This window comes from Gopherus flavomarginatus, chromosome 4 (genome assembly GCF_025201925.1).
Source record: "Gopherus flavomarginatus isolate rGopFla2 chromosome 4, rGopFla2.mat.asm, whole genome shotgun sequence".
Classification (NCBI taxonomy): domain Eukaryota; kingdom Metazoa; phylum Chordata; order Testudines; family Testudinidae; genus Gopherus; species Gopherus flavomarginatus.
This window is the reverse complement of record NC_066620.1, coordinates 81,886,777-81,906,985: the sequence shown is the minus strand read 5'-3', so window position 1 is coordinate 81,906,985 and position 20,209 is coordinate 81,886,777. Positions and strand designations below refer to the sequence as shown.

The window sequence follows — 20,209 nt, the reverse complement described above, 5'->3', positions numbered from 1 at the left end:
ATAATGAGGTTCAAAAATAATTAGATACGTTTGTGGAGGATAGGTCCAACAATGGCTATTAACACAAATGGTCAGGCATGCGACCCTATGCTCTGAGTGTCCCTAGCCTCTGACAGTCAGAAGCTGGGAGTGGACAACAGGGGATGGATCATTTGATAATTACCCTGTTCTGTTCATTCCCTGTTGGAAGACAGGATGCTGGGCTAGAAGAATCATTGATCTGCCTCCTATGACTATTCTTTTGTTCTCAAGTTCCATCCACACATGTGGTTGGCACTGGTTTAACTAAAGGTATGATTTTAAATAGTTAGTTTAAATCAATGCAACTTTGTCTGACAACTTTTAAATACATGTAAACCTGGCTAACATCACTTAATTTTATTCTGTAAATTTATAGAAACAAATACAACATAATCAGGTTTAAACGGATAAAAATGTCTACACCACCCTTTGCACCAGTTTAACAGTGCAAGTGTGCATGGCCAAGCCCAGACATCACCAAAGTCCTCTAACAAAACCAGGGAAGGTTAGAGTGGATGTCAAGATTTTTAAAGCCATGGCTACCTGAGAAAGTGGATTTTTGTTTTTTTTCCTCCTCAGTGTAACCTAAAGTGTGAATTTAAATTGATAATTATACCAGTCAACTCATATGGACACTTGTTTGAAAGTCACATTTCAAGAGCAAGTAAATACTATGCAAAGAAAAGTAACCTGTATCCAAGTCAAATTAAAGGAAGAGCACAGACCAACTGGCTTTGACCAACGCATTTGCAATATGGATACTGGATTTTATCCACTAGAATATTTTTACCCTACAATAATTGGGAAGTCAAAAGTCAGGATAAATGGAGAGCAAGTTACATCAGTCTTCCTATTCGAGAGGTTTTGCCCCTCATTTTACAGAGAAACCATTACATGCAGTATCTACAGTTTGAGCAACAACAAGATTAGCAAACTGTACTGGGAAAAGGTATACCCGTGAATTTAAGGGGAAAACTACTGCAGAATGGCAAGGCTATTGGCTAAAGCAGATAACTAGGTTCAGACCTATTGCTGTTTCCAGCTGTGGTAACTGGCGGCTTACTAAGTAATCTTGGGCAAGTCTTTTAACCTGTCAGTGCTTCAGTCTACCCACTTTGTAAAGTTCTTGAGATCTGTGGCTGAAACACTATGTAAGTTCAAAGTATTTTATGTATTACATTGTGCACAATTCACAAAGGGATTGATTGCTCAAAGCAACTAGCCCTGCCATCGCAGTAGCTCACTCCTACAAATGCATCTCCAAGATCTACTTGCTTCTTTATAAAAGGCTATTTTTTGTTGAAATGAGCTGTCCCCATCAAGTACCTTACACCCTGCTTAGGACAGCAGGATGCCCAAAGTCCCACAAATCAAACATATCACTCTTCAGACAGCTAGTAGTTTGGTTTGGAGAGAAATGCAACCAGAAGTGGAAAGCCCTGCAAAGGAAAACTATGCTGTACACCTCTACACCGATAGAACGCTGTCCTCGGGAGCCAAAAAATCTTACCGCGTTATAGGTGAAACTGCATTATATCCAACTTGCTTTGATCCACCGGAGTGCGCAGCCCCACCCCCCCCAGAGCACTGCTTTACCATGTTATATCGGGTGCTGTTATATCGGGATAGAGCTGTAGTTGTGTATGTGATATATATTCCTGGCAACAAGGCTGATGGACCATTATCTGCTAAGTGGCCATTCTTTAGCAAGGAAAGGGACAAGGACAAACACCCCCATCTTAGCAAAGAAACAGTATGAAGCTTCCTTTCTTTACTAGACTACCTGTCACTTTGCTCCCACCTGGAAATGCTTCCCAAAGGGAGGTGGGGAGCAGGACTATAAAAAAAGGAGCAGATGCCCCTTCTCTCTCCCCGATCTCTCTCTGGTATTGCACCTAAGACAACAAAAAAAAACTCCAGCCATCGGAGTGGGGGGAGGTGGAGATCCTGACCTGAAAGCTTGGTCAGTAATCTGCTGGAGCAGGTGGTGAGAAAGTTTGCTTTGCAACTAAGATAGTTTAAGCAGATACTAGTAAGAGTTTTACCTTTTTCTCTTCAGGCATAAAAGACAGAAATGATCACATGTACTTACTGAATTTCTTTGTAGTACTCTATCTAATCCAGTGTGTTTAAGGTAATAAGCTGGTATATTTCCTCTAGGGAATAAGGGACTTAATATATTTGTACTGTCGAGAAGAGGGCTGGACAGTACAGGACATATATTTCTGGGGAAAGATCTGCAACTGGGAATGTGTTATATCTGCAGCATAACCAAGGTGGGTAAGAATCAGGGTGTAGCTGGCAGGCTGCAGTTACACACAGACGCTTGGGTGTGGTCTGCATGCTGGAAGGTTGTTTGCGGAGCAGCCCACCTGGGCCTAAGGAAAGCAAGGCATTGTAAGGCACTTAAGATTGCCAGGCACAGGTGACATAGCCCCTCACTGGTCTGGATTGTGCTCTGGTATGTCAGTTTCCTTTTCACAAACAAGGAAAGAAAAACAAAATAATCCATTTAAACCCTATTGTGTGATCGCTTCCCCTGTACCGAATGTCATTCAAACTCTTTATAGATGTATTCATCTTTAGCTAATTGAGCCTACGGACATCATTATCTCACCTATTCATGTTCTTTGTTACTTGCACCAACAACAGAATTAGTCTGGTTTCCACGAAGTGTTAATGACTATACTAGTCTTCAAAGCCATACAAGTGTGACTAAATGGTTGTCCTCCTTCCCAGCACAGCGCGTTCCAACTTCTAAAAATTCTTATGTCCTTACAGCCTGTTCATGACTCCACTTCAAATTGTCATTCCCACAGTTAACTGGATTTTCAAGTGTGACAGCTTTGCACTGTATTTGCATCTATACAGATATGGCTTCTTGGCAGTCAGGGGAATTCTTCACTCTACGTATTCATCCCGTTTTCTCTTTGTGCTATCATCCCTCTTTTGGATCTTGACTTTAGATTTTATTGCTGTAACATGACTAGCTATTGTTTCGCTGATTACATTTCTATTCTATCAATAAGACACCCAGGTGATTATTACAAGCATGGTTGCCTTTTTGAAGACCTGCCAGAACACTTAAAACAAGTTCTCTCCTTGGCCAATTTTTAATGAATTTTTTAGATGACATTCTGAGACCCCAATAAACTGTTTCGAAATCTATAGTACCACATGGACACCCAAGCACAGATAGATCTTTATTGCCTTAAAGTTGATTTTCAAAAATGAGCATTGTGTATTTAATATGTAGTAGCTTTATGTCTTTATATGTACAACATTACAACTGCATATTAGTATTAAATGAACATAGTGATACTTTGATAACTCAGTGTATTTATAAAATGATTTTTTTTTTAATCAAAATACACTTTTCACTAGGATAATAAATAAAATCCAGCCAAACCCACCTACACAAAGTTAAAATTAACTCTGGTAGATTTCAGTGTGGTACATCGTTCTTTAACTACCACATTTGCCCCTTTTATCCCATCACTGATGCTCATCTTCTGGGCTAAGGAAACACTTATTTTCCCCACTGTGGTGAGATTTCTCATTCCACATCATCTTCAGCCAAGCATTGTGCATTTACAATTCTCTGTAAAAAAAAAAATACAACAAACGCTTAATAAAACTGTCACTAAGAAATCTGATGACTGAACATACATAAACAATAAAAAGCTTGGCATACATTTGACAGGGAGTTTTGGAGATTATAACTGGAAAATCAAAGTATTGTGCAATATCTGACTAAGTCAATGTCATATTAGTGACGCAGTAATCACTTGTGTGTACTGTCACTGTTCTCTAATGAAACAGTGACTGCTGTTCCTGATCATTGAGACCGTCTGTATTTCCCATGTTTATGTCACCTTTCATCCCCAACTGCTTTAGGAATTACATACATACAGCACTGACATGCAGTCACGCATGGGCTGGAAGGTGGCAACCAACTAACACCTACAACATGGCACAACACTAGGAGAAGGAGAGCTGGTCATCAAGGATACGCAGCCAAACCCTTACTCTTTCAAGGGAGCGCCATGTGATTTTTAGCATCCACCTAGGGCAGACAGGACTCTGTTCTTAACACATTATCCAAAAGAACCCACATGGTTCTCAATCCAAAAAGGATATTTTGAAACTAGAGTTACACGGAGTTTTAGCTATTTAGCCATCCAAGATAGAATCACAGAATATCAGGGTTGGAAGGGACCTCAGGAGGTCATCTAGTCCAACCCCCTGCTCAAAGCAGGACCAATCCCCAGACAGGTTTTTACCCCAGTTCCCTAAATGGCCCCCTCAAGGATTGAACTCACAACCCTGGGTTTGGCAGGCCAATGCTCAACCCACTGAGCTATCCCTCCCCCGCAAGACAAGAATACAAGAAGTTCAGTTCATATACCAATCACCTTCTAAGTTTGAGGGGACAGTTTGTTTTCAGTTATATAAACTGAAAAACAAAAGGTGTTGAAATTCTTGATCATGACACCTTCTTTTATGGCCTTCAGGCCTGATGTTCACGTTGTAGTTCAGCTCATACAGACTGTGTATTATAGAAATATGCACTGAGTTTAATTTTTGAGTATTTCCCTTATTAATCTGTATTTTTCAGGGACTTAAACATGTAGAATCAAAATTTCCTTCATGATTAAACTTGAAATGCCAGGTTCTATACTTGTTCTATACTACTCATAGCTACTCAAAGTGCAATGTTTAAAATTTATACAGAACTTACGATTTGTGTGAGTTTTGCAGAACTTACAATGAGCAATGTCCATAACTCAGCACTGCTCTGACTTGCAAGTTATTTAAAAAAGTATGATCTATTGCAGAGAGCAGCGATATTCTTCTAATACGATAAGCAAATATTTCCATTTTTCTGACAATCACAGGACAGTTAAGTCACATGAAAATATTCAGATGTATTTTCAGCACTGTATTATTAATGGTGTATGTGTATTAAAGATGACCAGCAAGTGTTCTAGAAAACATTTTAATGTTTAGGAACAGGTCTTCAAAAGACAACTGTCAACTTCAGTTCCAGAGTGATGCACCCAGAATGCATAATTCTGCAAGGACTTGCAGAGATGACCTAGAAAGACTAACAGAAGTAGTGGCTTCCATTACTTTGATGTGGTGTAGAAACTTCTCTCTCTCATTTTATATTACCTAGAATATACAATTTAAAACCACATCACAATAAAAGCACCCACCGCTTATCTACTACATTTACCCCCCACCCCACAGGTATCTGGTAAGAGATGATTTGCTTAAAGGTATCAGAACTGGAGCGGATTCTACAGATTCAGAGTTGCTGACACACAAAGAAAAGGGGATTCAGTAGGTAACTACAGAGTTAACTTTTCCATTTCAACTTTGCAATTAATTTTTAATCTATGAACACACAGTACTTTTTTCATACTCATTTTGAAAGCATCAGTGGAAAGGCACATTTATCCTCCAAATGATGAATTTTTGTCTTCCCAGTGGAACCAGTACAATATCCACCCTCCATAAAGACCAGATAACCTTGGTGAAGAGTAGTTCCATTATTTCCAATCCCCCAAAACGGCGGGGAGGGGAAGAGAGAAAGAGAGAGAGCAGCTTTACATACCTGGCTAATTGTTGGGAGCTTAGTCAGAAGCATCTGGAACACTGGTGGTGGAAGAGTCTGCTGTAGGACTTGTAATAACTGCTGTGGCTGTCCACACACAGCAATGGCATTTGTCAAGTGGTCCACACCCTTCTCATAGTCACCTATGAGACATAAGGTTTCACTTTAAATTTTGCCTTTGGTGCATTACGTTACATTGTTTGACTTAAGCTACCTCACTACATCTACAAAGTAGACTGCAAATGTTACCCCCCTTACAACCATGTTGTATCTTTTTAACTAAAAACTGTCTCTATTCAGTCAGATAAAGTAACCTTAAATTTTCATTTCTGATGGCTAATTTCTTTAAAAGTTTAACTCCACTAATTTCTGCTAACCTAAAATATTATCCAACTGTGATTCCTAAGTCTAACTACATATATACTAAATACAGAAAGAAATTTAAGAATTTTCACTACAGTTCTTAGACATATCTATCATTTCACTGCCTCCATTAAGTGAAAGGGGTTTGTCTCAGGGGGGGTTCACATCCTAATGATACTATCCCAGAGGAAGCTTCACTTATTGATGCAAAGAGGAATTGAACTGCTACATTTTCCACAAGGAAGCACTGAAAATCAGTTTCAGGATTATTGTATTTTAAAGTAACATTTTGTCTGATGTAAATTGAAAAATATGTAACTTTTAAAAGTAACAATTTGAAAACTGGTGTCTAAAGGGAAGCAGAGTCTTCCATTGTTATGCATCAAAATGGTAGCCTCTTATGTGATAATTATTTGTTTTATATTACATTAGGTGAGAAGTTTAGTGATTGTTTATTTGAAATACTCAGTACTGTGTGGGAAGTGTTTATTGCCCATATTTTTCATTTCTTCCCAAAGAAAAGACTGCAAGTCTAGTTTAACTTGTACATAGCTGCAGGATAGATGAGAGAAAAGTGTCAAGAGAACTGCATGAGAAATTACAAAAGGTGACAATAGCAGAGAATATTAAAACGGCACTTTGACCTACATCTGTAAAAACAATCTTTGCATAGTTTAAAAACATAGCATATTAAAGCTCTGCAAAACATTTTGTTAATGCTTCTATGTCAGGCTACAACACTCTTCTCCCTGCCAGACTGGAGAAGAATTCCTTTTATAGCTTCCCATCTTAGAGACTTTTGCAACAACCACCTTGTGCTAGTAATTCCTCGCCAAGCTGTATCTCTTCAAGGAAGAACTTTTGTACAGCTTCAGCATCTTTTAAATCAGGTAACTGTAATACAACAACAACAAAAAATTGGCAAGGTCTCAAAAAGCATCAATTAATACATAAACCACAAAAGAGCCGCAACTTAAAACAAAATTGAATAGCTACACATTTGTAGAGGAAAACTGCAAAAAGGGGGTTTAAAAAGCAGTATCTTAGAATAGCCTGCTAAGTTAGAGATTTAGATGAATGTTTCTAAAGATCAGGCATAAATGACTTCAGTACATCATTGCATTTACCACTCTTTGCGATGGTGTTTTTTAAGCTTTTATATACAAATAATTTAAAGGAAACTTCTGGGGTTTAAAAAAAAAAAGTTTAAACTCTAAGATGCTTTGTAACAGATACACTCAATGTTTAAGTAAGTCTAACAATGTTTCTCATTTTGGGCAAGACAAACTATTTTCCACATTGCTCATTAGGGAACTCACTAACAGTAAGTAAAGATGTTATCAAATCCAAAGCTTCAGCTAGAAACTTAACACTTCAGGTATTCAGAATGCATCTGAGCATGTAACCTTTAAACCCTACAAATTCTTAAACAGATAATCTTCTGAGGAGCTGGGCACCCTCAGTTCACATTGAGCTCAGAGAACTGGAAGAGCACAATACCTCCCAGTATTGGCCCCTCATTTCTTACACACAAGAGAACACAACCTCCCCAGGCGGTTTTTATGGAAGCCAAAAAAACCCAGTGCATATTGCAAGAGGGTTGTTAGCATTGGAAGCAAGGACACAGCACCCTTTGAACAGATCCTGCTTACAATTAATCCTGGTATAAACACCACATTTTTCAAAATAGGACTACAGAAATGAACACAGTATTACCTTGGAAAGCCCTGCTCTCTCTTTGGCAAGCTTCTGTTTCTTCCTTCCTGTAGATAAAAATATCCTGGGTTTAATTTTTAATTATAAAATAATCTTCTGTTTTTATTTTAAAACAGTGAATGGTCCAAAGTTATTTTCAAAATAAGGAACTGATAATTACATGTACTAAACACTTATGGATAAAGGCTGAAGGATGCAACCCAGGCCCACAGCAGAATATCAATGAACCCACTACACAGGTGGCAACTGAAAAATTCTTTAGCAAAGGATGAATTATATCCTGTGCAATTCTCTCTTTTTGGAGACAATATGTTTTAACCACCATCCATCTCCTACCCCAATCAGAGGCATTAAGGCAGAGGTGGGCAAACTACAGCCTGTGGGACTGTTCTGCCCGGTCCCCGAGCTCCTGGCCCAAGATGCAAGCCCCCAGCTTCAGCTCACTTGGCCACTGGCGCAATGCTCTGGGCGGCGGGGCTGTGAACTCCCAGGGCAGCGCAGCTGCAGAGCCCTGCCTGACCTGGCGCTCTGTGCTGCGTGGCCTGGCTCCAGGCAGGCGGCATGGATGTAGCGCTATCAGCCAACAGTGCTCCAGGCAGCGCGGTAAGGGAGCGGAGGTGGGGTGGGGGGGGAGAGGCTTGGTTGGGGTTGGATAGAGGGCAGGGGAATTTGGGGTAGTGGTCAGGGGTGTGGATAGGGGTTGGGAGAGGAACAGGGGGGTTGAATGGGGACAGGAGTCCTGTTGGGGGGGGGGTCAGACAAGAAAGAGGGAGGGTTAGATGGGGCAGCAGGGGACAGGGAGAAGGGGTGGTTGGATGGGGCAGCGGTCCCAGGGGAGCCATCAGGAATGAGGGGAGGGGTTGGATGGGCCGGTGGGGATCAGGAGCGAGGGTGTGTGGATGTGGCAGAGGTCCCAGAGGGGTCGTCAGGGAACAGAGGCACGACCCCCTCCCCTAACTGGCCCTCCATACAATTTACAAAACCCAGTGCGTCCCTCAGGCCAAAAAGTTTGCCCACCCCTGCATTAAGGAAAGCCCTGGGCATACAGTCTCAGGAAGAATGGGTTCTTCTCCCACTGACTGTACTATGTACTACAGAAACTGTACTGTTGGTTACTCCTGCTCCGTGCATGCCTGGCCAAAGAGGAGAGAAGCAAGCAAAGAATGAGTAGTACAAGATTCCTTTACATGTGTCTTTGCCTTCATGAGCAGCTGAAAAGTTTGGTCTTCAAATCAAGCCAACCTAACACTGAGTCAAGTTACCTCAATGAACAGCTATTTACATATCCTTTGGGGCATTCTGCATCTCAGGTAGCTTAAGGGCTGAAGAGGGCCCACTGGAGAAACATGACTAGCCACAAGCCCTCTCTAATAGATGAGTTAAGGGTTGGCACCTGGTAAAATAAGCTCAAGTGAGCAGAAGACAACAAAATCCCCAAATAATGTTTAAGTGAACAGAGTCTGAGCAAATACAAAACTGTTGGGAAAGAAATGACATTTACTGGATCATCAGGTAGCATAGGAATACAGAAGTTGATTTAGGGCTTGTCTGCACTAGGAAACTGTACCATTATACCAGTATGGCATAGACAGTTCAAAATATCACAACTCCTGTTGTGGTCAATCCAGTTAGGGGTATACATGTGCTTTATACTAGTACAGCTATTCCTCTACGGGAAGAGAAATAACTGTCATTGTGTTCCCACCCTTAACTGAAACAGTTATGCTGAAAAAAGTTTTTACAAGTGGAGACCAGGCCTTAATAAGTGTATTAGATCACTGGACAGTGAACAATTAGGGTTTGACAAAAATTGCTGATCTTATGGTCTATTAGAATACATGTAAGCAATTGCTTTAATGGCAAAACGCATGTTTGGAATAGTAAATGGTCCACACTATGAAAACATCTGCAAACCCCTGCACCAGTTGACCATTTAATGTAAGAAAAACAGGAATGTACAATCAACACTGTTTATGGAAGACATTTATAAATTTCAACTTCTATCAAAATGACACCTGTAGTATTATCCTGATCCCTAAATTTCCATAACACATTTTAGACTACTATGCAATATTGCAGATGGAGAAATACAAGAAGAAAATATATTTGCAATATTAAACTGCAGTGCACTATAAAGAACATTTTGTCTCTAAATCTACCACTCAAAACAATTTATGCTTGAGAAATTACTGTTCTCTCTCAGTTAACCCCCAGGTTCCTTGTTTTGCATATGAAAGTTTAAGTAGTGTCTGCTTTAAATCAAGTCTCAGGCTATTTTAAAAGACAAATTTAAAAGGATCAAGAAAAACATTTAACATGTCTCTACCCTCCATGAGAATACAGAATTCATGCTGAATGCAGCAGCTAAAGTGCATTCAGCATGAGTACAGCAGCTACTACAAAACTACTATTTCCAGGGCTAATCACTTCGTAAATTCAGCATTCAGAGATCTGCTCTTAAGGAAAAAAACTTTGGTTTTAGAATCTCCTGTCAGAACAGGAACAGACATTAAAAAATGTAGATGTTTCATGATTAATCATAAGTAGGGGAGATGCATTTTAATCTAAGTCTAGAGAAGAACAGTCTTTAAAAAAGGAGTATAGAGAAGATGCAAAAGGTAACTCTAGGTTGTTATTGTCTGATTATGCCATTTTAAAAATAAGATTATATTTTGAGCCTATTCTTGGGATGCTGATATTTTCCAGTACTTACTGCTCTAAATTATACTACATAAGTAGTCCTCATTGGAACCTAGAATTGTTCAGCTCAGTTCCAAAGGTTAATGCCATCGTTTCTTCTAAAAGATTTTGCTTCAAGTTGATAAAAAGAGAGCAAGCATCATCTAACCAAACAAATGTTTTTAAATACATTACACACACCCTTGCAGAGGCACTTTGAAGCATCTGACAGTTTCAGAGCCACAACCTAGAATGCCTTACAGATCTACAGCATAAATTCACTGGCTGCAACAATTGTAGAGAACACTAACAAATGCTTCTAGAGAATATTTGTGAATTCCTTCCGCACCTGTTTGCAGCAGCAAGCTTAAAATATTCTTGGAGCAGCAGATAGCAGTATGGCTTCAGCTGTGATAGCAAGGAGCAAAGTAATTAGAAAATTAGGCTTTGGAAAAAACTAAGAACTCTCTCATGCAAACCTAAATAGAAATGAAAGTTTCCATCCATTCTAAAAAGCCAAAATGGTATTTTTTAGTATATGAAGTTAAGGTTTATAAGAGGGCTTTGGGTTAACATAGAAACCCAAATGCTCATCTTGATTGTCTACTTTCGTACAGAGACAAGGTGAGGGAGGACCGACTTCTATTGGCAAGAAAGACAAGCTTTACACAGAGCTCTAATCTTCAGGTGTGGGAAATGTACTCAGAGTCACAGCTAAATACAAGGTAGAATAGATTATTTAGCATAACTAGTCAAAACATTTCAAGGCACCATTCAAGGCCACTTAGCTGTGAGACTCTGAATACATTTACCAGACCTGAAAGCTTGTGTCTCTCATCAACAGACATTGATCTAATAAAACACATTACCTCACCCACCTTGTCTCTCCAATATCTAGGGACCAACGTGACTATACAACATTGTATACTTTCATATAGAACTGTTGTTTTGTAATTAGCATTTGTGACCCAAGGACTTCTGGGTGTCAATTGCCAAAGGGCACTGCGGTATGCAGATACTTGGATTCACAAAAAAACAACACTTACGTAAGGATTCTAATGAAAGTCTGTGTCACATCAGTTATCACAATGCGTGAAAAATGTATATATGCTGAAAATTATCTTCTTGTAGTTAAAGACAGGTCACTAAAAGGCAGCATACCTTGAGGCAAACTTCTACAGACAGGAGGTCAGAGACATTTATCTTCCTGGTGGACCATTTTGTATATTACAATAGAAGATACAAAAGAGGCAGCATACAGCCTCAAATGATAAAGAAGAACTTAGACTTCACAAGGAAATTGATAGGAAGAGGTAAACAGCAGGGGACAAGGGGGATGCGATGGGACTATTTTCAAGTGAATATCAAAAGGTCTGGTATATCTGGAGGTCCAGAGACCAACTGGCATTCCTGGCTGCAAACACTGGGAAAAGGACTTGGGGTGAGCTATCCTATAAGAAACAGATGGTCTTGTGAATTAAATTTAGGCTCTAGAAAGCATGTTATGATTTTGTTTTATACGTAATCATTTGTTTTCAACATTCTTTCTTACTATCATTTGAATATCTTCTTTGACAATACATTTATTCTGGTTTTCCCTATAAACATATCTAAGTGCTGTGTTAAGTGGAGCAGTGAATCTTGTTAGCTGATGTGTAATATTCCTTTTGGAGAATTAGGCTATATCCACACTATGCACCTTTTAGAGACACAGCTGTGCTGCTAAAAGGTGAGAAGCGTAGCTGCTATTTGTCAGCAGTTTTCATCAGCAAAACTTTTGTCATTTGGGGTGCATGTGTGTTTTTTTTCACACCGCTGAATGACAAAAGTTTCTTCGTTCAGGTTCCAGTGTACACAGTGCCTTGAGAGTTCTGAGAGTGTTCAGGGGAACAGGATTTGGACACTTTAGGGATGCTTGGAGGTTGGTGTGTGCCTATTGCTACCCTGTACAGAGAGAGCAAGGCATATTTGCATTTTCAGAGGCTGGTGGAATTGGGGAGCTGATCCACAGCAGGCACACCACAAGACTTCCACACACTAAGGACAGGTGGTACCAAGGTACATCACAGCATCCAAGAACCATTTCCTAAAATATAACTTCAGGGACTAATGCTCACAGCATAAAATTAGTGAAGTAACCCTGAAAATGAAAGCATAAACAACATTTCTATGGCAACCAATACTTGGAACAAGAAACAAACACCAAATATACCTATATTATAGTCTCACTTCAGTAACTGAAACAGAATAGATCTGACACTGCAGCTTCCAACAGAAATTAATCTAAGCAAGATCAAGAGACTATCACCTTCAAACACTGCACAAGAGTTTAGTTTGTCAGTTACTTTCAGGATCCATGGGCAGTATGTATTTTTTTAATGCTTGGAACATGAATCTGGCCTATTTATTTTTGCTGTGACCTTTGATTCCCAGATATCTTCTGTTTTCTGGCATGTATTTAGGAAACTATAACAGTATAGTCTTGGTGCCCTGTCCCCCTCACCACTCAGTATTAGACTATTCATTGCCATGTATATCCTATGATAGACAATCCACTCTGTGTGGTGCTTCCAAACAGATACTAGAGATTGATGAAATGTATCATGGAAACCTAAAAAAAAAAGTTATATTTGGATTGTATTAATTGTTAAGATCTAATGCCAAAGTTGTGTCTATTGTCTACATGAAGTAGTCATGAAATTTTCCTTCTGTTTCTTTACTACTCGTGCAGATCCACAGTGGGAGCACCAATGCAGACCAGCTACTGCATTTTGACCACTACATTGTCTAACTCTTCTCAGAGCAGGCCTAGTCAACAGTGGTAAAGACACCACTGACCTGTCTACACTAACACACACTGTTACTAGCACCTGTTGAGCTGCCCTGGTACTTGAGAAACAGTGGAAGTCACAATGGAGAATTTCAGAAAAACCTCAGTATCAATAAGGCCTTACAGTCAAGAGCCAGCCACATCAGTGCATGCAAAAAAACAGAAGAGGTTCTGTAGTCTGATGCACGTCACATGACATTGAACTTGAAAATACAGATGGGTCAAACGCAATGGAATGTACCAGTCTTTTTACACAGGATTAATAATTTAGACTTATGTAGACAAGTTTCATTAGAGGATCTCAAGGAACTTTAAGGCAGCTGACCTAATAAAACAATCTCTATGATGAGTTTAAATGTGTCTTGAAAGCTCCATTAGAGACCCTTGTCAAACCACTATCAGCTTCATTACTTGAGCATCCAGCTGGCATTTTTAGTAGTCAAATAAAAGGGAAGAAATATTCCTATTGAACCTGGAGTGAAAGGCTCATTCAAAACAGAAAGATTAAAAAAAAAAAAAGACTAAGGCTACCGCATGAAACTCTACATTTTTAATAATATCAAGTAAATATCCAGTTTTCAAGATTTCAGTCAACGGTAGATTGGAACTAACAACAGATCTACCCTATAAACTTACATTGGCATAACTGAAAAATCCACAATCCTGAGTGGCGCAGTTATACTGACCTAACCCCTGGCATAGACAGCAGAGGGAGAAGCTCTCCCTTCGGCCTAGTAGTGTCACCAGTGAAGCACTACAGCAGTGTTTTCAGTGTAGACCTGCCCTTAGTAATAACAAAATGATGGCAGATGGGATAATCAGGCTCAAACTCTCTCATCAATGATATAATAGCTATCTGACATTTGCATTATGAACAAATTTATATAACATCTCAGTACATCAGAAATATGACCATACATAGTAGAAATATACTTAGAAATAGACCAAGTTATTTTAGAAGTAAACAGTAAACTTCAACACCCAGAAAGAACTCATTGTTATAAAATTAGATTGTACTCATGTCTTATTCCCAATTTTCAAAGCCAGATGTGCAAAAAGTGCACTACTGTAGCAATATTACAGGTGATCCTTGCACAGAGAAACCAAGTTACCTGCCCATACATTGTATAGATACAGCTTAATACATGCCGTTTATCTGGCTTGTTGTCTGTGAAAGCTTGTTTATGAAATCAAGGAAAGCATACTTTTGCTGTAAATTAGTGTTTTATACGTTACATGTGACAATCCAGTCAGGGCTACTTATTGATTATTACAGTCCATATGTAAGAGTGTTAAATCTTTAAGGATACTTTAAAATCCAAGATTTAGGTTGTTGAGTACTCATGATTACCTTGACAGAAGAATGTAAAGTATACCTATTTTTAGCATAGCAAGCTATGGATGTACTCCTTTTTGGCAAAAAATTCTCTTCAGCCTAGCAATTCCATATACTCAAGATTCTGTACAGGGATTCTCTGCCTCTCGACTGGCACATAAAGGTATCAGCTCTGAGGAGTGGTTTATAAATAACATCCACAACTCAAATTTACAGAAAACTACAACCTGTCCTTTAAAAACATAACTCAATTACATTAGAGCATTTGATCTACTGTTGAAGATGTGAAATAACAAAGAGCCACAGAAAATTAGCTCCACATTTTGGATAGATCTTCAGTTTTTTCTTGCATTCGTTCTTATTCTGGAAGCTATGGCAATAAAGCTACCAGAGGGGTTTGAGAATGCAGTAGGTAACAGCAAAACGAGCAAGCGCAGAGCCTTTGGGTGTTGCTACTTTCCTCACTCAACTCTTAGCAATTTCTCCAGTCAAACTGTATGGTTTTATCCCCTTGCCTCACAAAAGCATTGAAAGTGCAGCCAGATAATGCAATATGAAATATTACAGACACTCAGCCAAATTTGAAGAAAAGGAAGTGCTATGTCAAAGGCAAGATTCCAGTTCAAGGCTTTAAATTTATTTAACAAATAACGTATGCAAACCACAGAAATATAGTTAGATAAAAATAGGTTCTCTAGTGCTATAAAAAAATAACCATTCAGATCCAGCTAAACTTAGAAAAAAGGATAAAGAAACTCCCCATCTCTTTCACACAAATCACTGTGCATCTCAGGCGAACACACAAATAACCGTGAGCAAAGGCAACTGCCCCAGCCTATTCTTTTTGGTCCTCTCCCATGAGTGAGACACCTCTACACCTGTTTTGCATCTGAAGACTTCCCACTCCTTACATTTTAGGAGTTGCTTGGCCTACTTTGCTGTGCACATCTAGTAACCAAGGAAACAGGGTCCCACGCAAGGAGGCCTCAAGGAAAGTGGGGTGGATGGAGGAAAGACAATCAATCTGGGACAAGACGCCGCTCCCCACCCCCTCCAGCAATTTATTGCGCGCAAGACCTTCAGACAGCCTAGAACGCGTTCTGGGCCGATCGATCAACTCACACGTGCTGGGGGGAGAGTCAGCTTCCATGGGGGTGGGAAGAGGCCGCAGAGAGGACCCGCTGCGATGCCTCAGAGCCCAGCTAGGGCCGTGGGGTGGAGACAGAGGCAGGGAGGGAGCCCCGCAGTGCGGGATGGGGGCGGAGCAGAGACTCCATAGGGGGGAGGAACCGACAGCAGAAACCACGTGCGTGTGTGTGTGTGTCCGTGTCCGTGTCCCCCTCCCGCGGGAACCCCAGAACGCGCATGGGGCGGACTCGCCAGCGCGAGGACGGCCTGAGGCGGTGGGGCCAGTTGGGAGGGCGCGCGCGAGGCCTCGCGGGGGACGGGTGGGGGAGCCCGGACACTCACGCTCCCGCAGCCGGTTCTTGAAATTGGGGTCGCTCCGTCTCTTGCGGTCGAAGTAAATGCAGTAGCCGATGAAGAGGGCCCCGCAGAGGCCCGCGGCGATGGCGCTGGTTTTACCCACCATCATCCTGGCTGGCCCCGCTGCGCCAACCCCCGAAGCCGGGCTCGGCTCGGCTCTGCTCTGCCTACGCGGCACAGCGCGCCACCCAGCCACCACCTTGGAGCGGGCGAAGAGAGACAAGGCCCTCACTTCCGGGTGTAACGTCATCGATCCGCGCCAGGGATAGCTGTCTGTCTACGTGCCTGAACGAAACACCCTGACGGCGCATGCGTGGGGAGCTCGCTCCGGTTTTCACCGCCAGGTTTGACCGCAGCCTGTGACCGCGTTCGTCCTTCTGCGCATGTGCGAATGATGGCGCCCTGTCCTTGTACCGGCGCGAGGCGCGCGTGCTGGAGCCTGGGTTCGGTCGGGGCTGGGGGAAGTTGTTCGCGCACGTGCCCAGGCTGCTGCTTCAGCGTAGAGCGGCCCGGCCAGTGACCCCCGGTGCGGGACAGCTGCAGCCCTGAGCTTCCCGGCTGTGCGCAGGGCTCCCCGTCCCCGGGCACTGCGCTACGGGGCGTTTCACAGCGAGGAGCGGGAGCGGCGCCTGTCCCCGTGTAATCAACCCGCGTCACCCCCCGCTCCGGCAGGGCTGAGCAGCCCACCGTGCTCCTCGGCCACTCCAGCAGGTGTTAGTTTGCTGCAGATCTGGGAGAGAGGCATGGGCTAGGCCTGGAGCCCAGTGTTACACAGGGCAGAGACAACCATTGCTTCAAGGAGTCACGGTCCTCCCCGTGCAAGTTAGGAGACAGAAGGTGGATACTGACAGGACAGGAGCGCAAGGAAGCACTGAGCCAAGGGTAGCATGCTGGGCCTTTTTGTCAGTGTCCCAGGCCCAACAAAGGAGAGTTCTACAGTTGGATTAGAAGGAGGCCAATATGCTCACTTAGCAGCTAGTTAGAGGGTGCTCCCAGGTGGGCAGTGGAGACTGACCTTATGGGCCATTTCCCTCTACCCCCATTCCTCCCAGCATGTAGTTAGTTCACAAGCATTTCAACAGCCGCATAACATTTAGAAAACAAAAATGAGAGCCCCTCGCTAAGTCTGAAGATCCGAAAATGCTTGATAGGGTGATAGAATTACTTTTTGACCCATGATCTTCCCAGGATAGAGCTGCAGTGCCAGCTTTTTCCACAGGACATTATTAAACATGTCTATTATATTAGCATCTTGGGCACAACCAAAAAAGAAGCCCCATTGTTGTAGGCATTTTACAAGTCAGTCAGTCAGTCCCTGCCCTGAGTTTACAATCTGTCTCAAACTACCTATTGTTGAAGCCTAATCCCTGATCTTCCATGCCCCAACTTTTAGATCTGTCATCTGATTGATTTTAAAAACAGCGTGTTTCTAATCAGATACATGCTACACTTTAGCAGTAGTTGCACCTTTAGCCTTGCATTCTGGTTCTGCTACCAGAAGCTCCCTTTCTGCCCCTTTCCCATTCCCTGCTATTTTAGGGACTACCTGATATTCCCCCCAATCTTCCTACAGGGCTTTTTGTGTCCCTAATGCCACTATCATACGCCTGCCTTTTCTCACCAAAACTCAAGGCAATTTTTGCAGTCTTACACCCAGCACTACAATTCAGCTGCTAAGAAGAGAAGGGAGTCATTGTCATTTAGAAGCCAATCTTGCAAAGTGATGAGCACCCTCAATTTACACTAAAAGCATTGGGGATTAAGGGCTCCCAGCAGGGCCGGTGTAACCACTAGGGGTGAACTAGGGGGTGGGGGAAAGGAAAAGGAGACCGTGGTCACGGGTACACCTGCGATGGTGGATCATGGCCCTGCCAGAGGATACAAGGTTAAAGAGCTTCAAAAGTGTAACCATCCTCAGCACGTGCCACCTTCCAAGGCTTCATCCCTATCCATCCCCACAGCCCTGTGGAGCAGGTAAATAGAGCTCCATTTTTTGGGAAACTGAAGCAGAGAACAGGGACGTGACTTGCCCAAGGTCACCCAGGGAGTCATTGTTGGAGTCCTGCTTTGAACACAGGAGATCTGCACTGGCTCAGACCATTAGACCAGAGGCCTTCAAGCCCTGCACCTTGTGCACCTGCCCACACAAGGTATTAATCTGGGATTCAGGGGCAGCACGCTGCAAGTTTTCAGTGAAGAAATACAGCTATCTCGAGCCCTTATGGTTACAAGGAGAATCTTCCAAAGGTGATGGGCATCTAGCCAACACAATTCTGTCTGTCTGAGTCTGCAGCCAGCCTGGGACAACAGCTCTAGGAAATGTGGCAGTAACTGTTAAATCTAATTACGACACCGTCAGAGTCAGATGTTCATGTAAGATGGGTGACCAGTTGTGTAGTGCACAACCACTGCAAGTGTGCGAGCAACTCAGGTTAAGTGCAGCTGAACCCTGGGCAGGCTGCAGCACCCAAAAGATTTTTGTTCTCCTACTGAATTTACAGCAGATGCACCAGTAACTTTAGTAAGTAGAAGTTTAGTGACCACATTAGTGCCATATCCTCCCCACTCCCAGCATTGGGCCAACTGCCCCTCATCATTCTCTTGACTGCTTGTATTGTTATTGATGGGAGATCTGCTGTGGACTGAGGGGTGTATATGGACCTGCCTTTGCATGCTCAGTCCTGGCCCAGCATTCAAAATAAATTGCCCTGAGTTTCAGAAGTACTGAGAACCCTGGAGTTCCCACAGACATCGGGGGGAACTGCAGGTGCTCAGCATCTCTGAAAATCAGGCCCAGAATGACTGACACCTCTGCCCTGGGCCAGAGCTCTCTGAGTAAGGGGTTTCAGCAGCGACTGCCGTGAGGCAGAGTAAAGCAACCAGGATGGTCATGACAGAGGCTGGTGCTCTGTCCTTGCCTCACACCTGTGGGGAAGACAGGCCTTCAGACACCACCCCCCTGCCTGCATTGCACTGTCCAGCCCACGAGCAAGGAACCATTTCACACCTTAGCGCTGGGGGGAGCTGAAGCCCAGAACGGGGAAGTAACTTGCCTGAAGTCATCCAGTGAGTTGGTGCCAGGGTGGAGAATAGAAGCCAGATCCTGACTCCCAACTCTGTGCTCCGATCCCCAAAACAGCCCTTTCCAGATCCATGGGGGGCAGGGAGCAGGAGACCCAATGCCATTTTTCATTGAATATGTAGGCTAAATAATGAAATTAATAATTTTTCAAGTCAAATGTGTATTAATTCTAATTAACAATGCCACATTATGCAGTATTCATTTTTGAAAGTTTATAATGTGATGCTTGGGAGGAGGGGGGGAGGGGGCGCAAGATGGAAGTTTCGCCTAGGGCGCAAATTATCCTTGCACTGGCTCTGTCTCTCAGCATCTCACATGATTTTTCATTGATAGGAGGTCTCTGGGCTCAGCCTTGGTGGACATACCTATAACAGAGAGAACATTTAAGACATGTCTATATCTACAAGCTTACAGTGTCACAGCTATGCCACTGTAAGATCATTTGTGTAGCCACATTATGCCGATGGGAGAGAGCTCTCCTATCAACATAATAAAACCAGCTCAACAAGCGGCAGTAGCTATGTTGGTGGAAGAGTGTCTCCTGCCGCCATACCACTTATGTGGCTGAAACCTCTGTCACCATAGAACCATAAAATATCAGGGTTGGAAGGGACTTCAGGAGGTCATCTAGTCCAACCCCCCTGCTCAAAGCAGGACCAACCCCAACTAAATCATCCCAGCCAGGGCTTTGTCAAGCCGGGCCTAAAAATCTCTAAGGAAGGAGATTCCACCACCTCCCTAGGTAACCCATTCCAGTGATTCACCACCCTCCTAGTGAAATAGTGTTCCTAGTATCCAACCTAGACCTCCCCCACTGCAACTTGAGACTATTGCTCCTTGTTCTATCATCTGCTACCACTCAGAACAACCTAGTTCCATCCTCTTTGGAACTGCCCTTCAGGTAGTTGAAGGCTGCTATCAAACTCTCACTCTTCTTCTACAGACTAAATAAGCCCAGTTCCCTCAGCCTCTCCTCATAAATCATTTGCCCCTCATCATTTTCATAGTCCAATGGAGGGCAATCTCCAATTTGTTCACATCCTTTCTGTAGTGGGGCCCCAAAACTGGATGCAATAC

General features: G+C 42.6%; 1 protein-coding gene and 1 non-coding gene across 2 annotated transcripts; both read right to left on the bottom strand.

Moving 5' to 3' along the window:
* Positions 1–3,211: 3,211 nt before the first annotated feature.
* TOMM20 (translocase of outer mitochondrial membrane 20) lies at positions 3,212–16,284 on the bottom strand. Its single transcript, XM_050951551.1, has 5 exons — positions 16,036–16,284; positions 7,721–7,767; positions 6,817–6,898; positions 5,642–5,784; positions 3,212–3,622 (listed from the first exon to the last, which is right to left on the bottom strand). Exons 1-5 carry the CDS (start codon positions 16,157–16,159, stop codon positions 3,578–3,580), a joined length of 441 nt encoding a protein of 146 aa, XP_050807508.1. The 5' UTR covers positions 16,160–16,284; the 3' UTR covers positions 3,212–3,577.
* On the bottom strand, positions 14,837–14,974 carry LOC127050421 (small nucleolar RNA SNORA14). The gene has a single exon (XR_007774232.1). It is a non-coding gene; the product is annotated as a small nucleolar RNA SNORA14 (small nucleolar RNA).
* Positions 16,285–20,209: the final 3,925 nt, after the last annotated feature.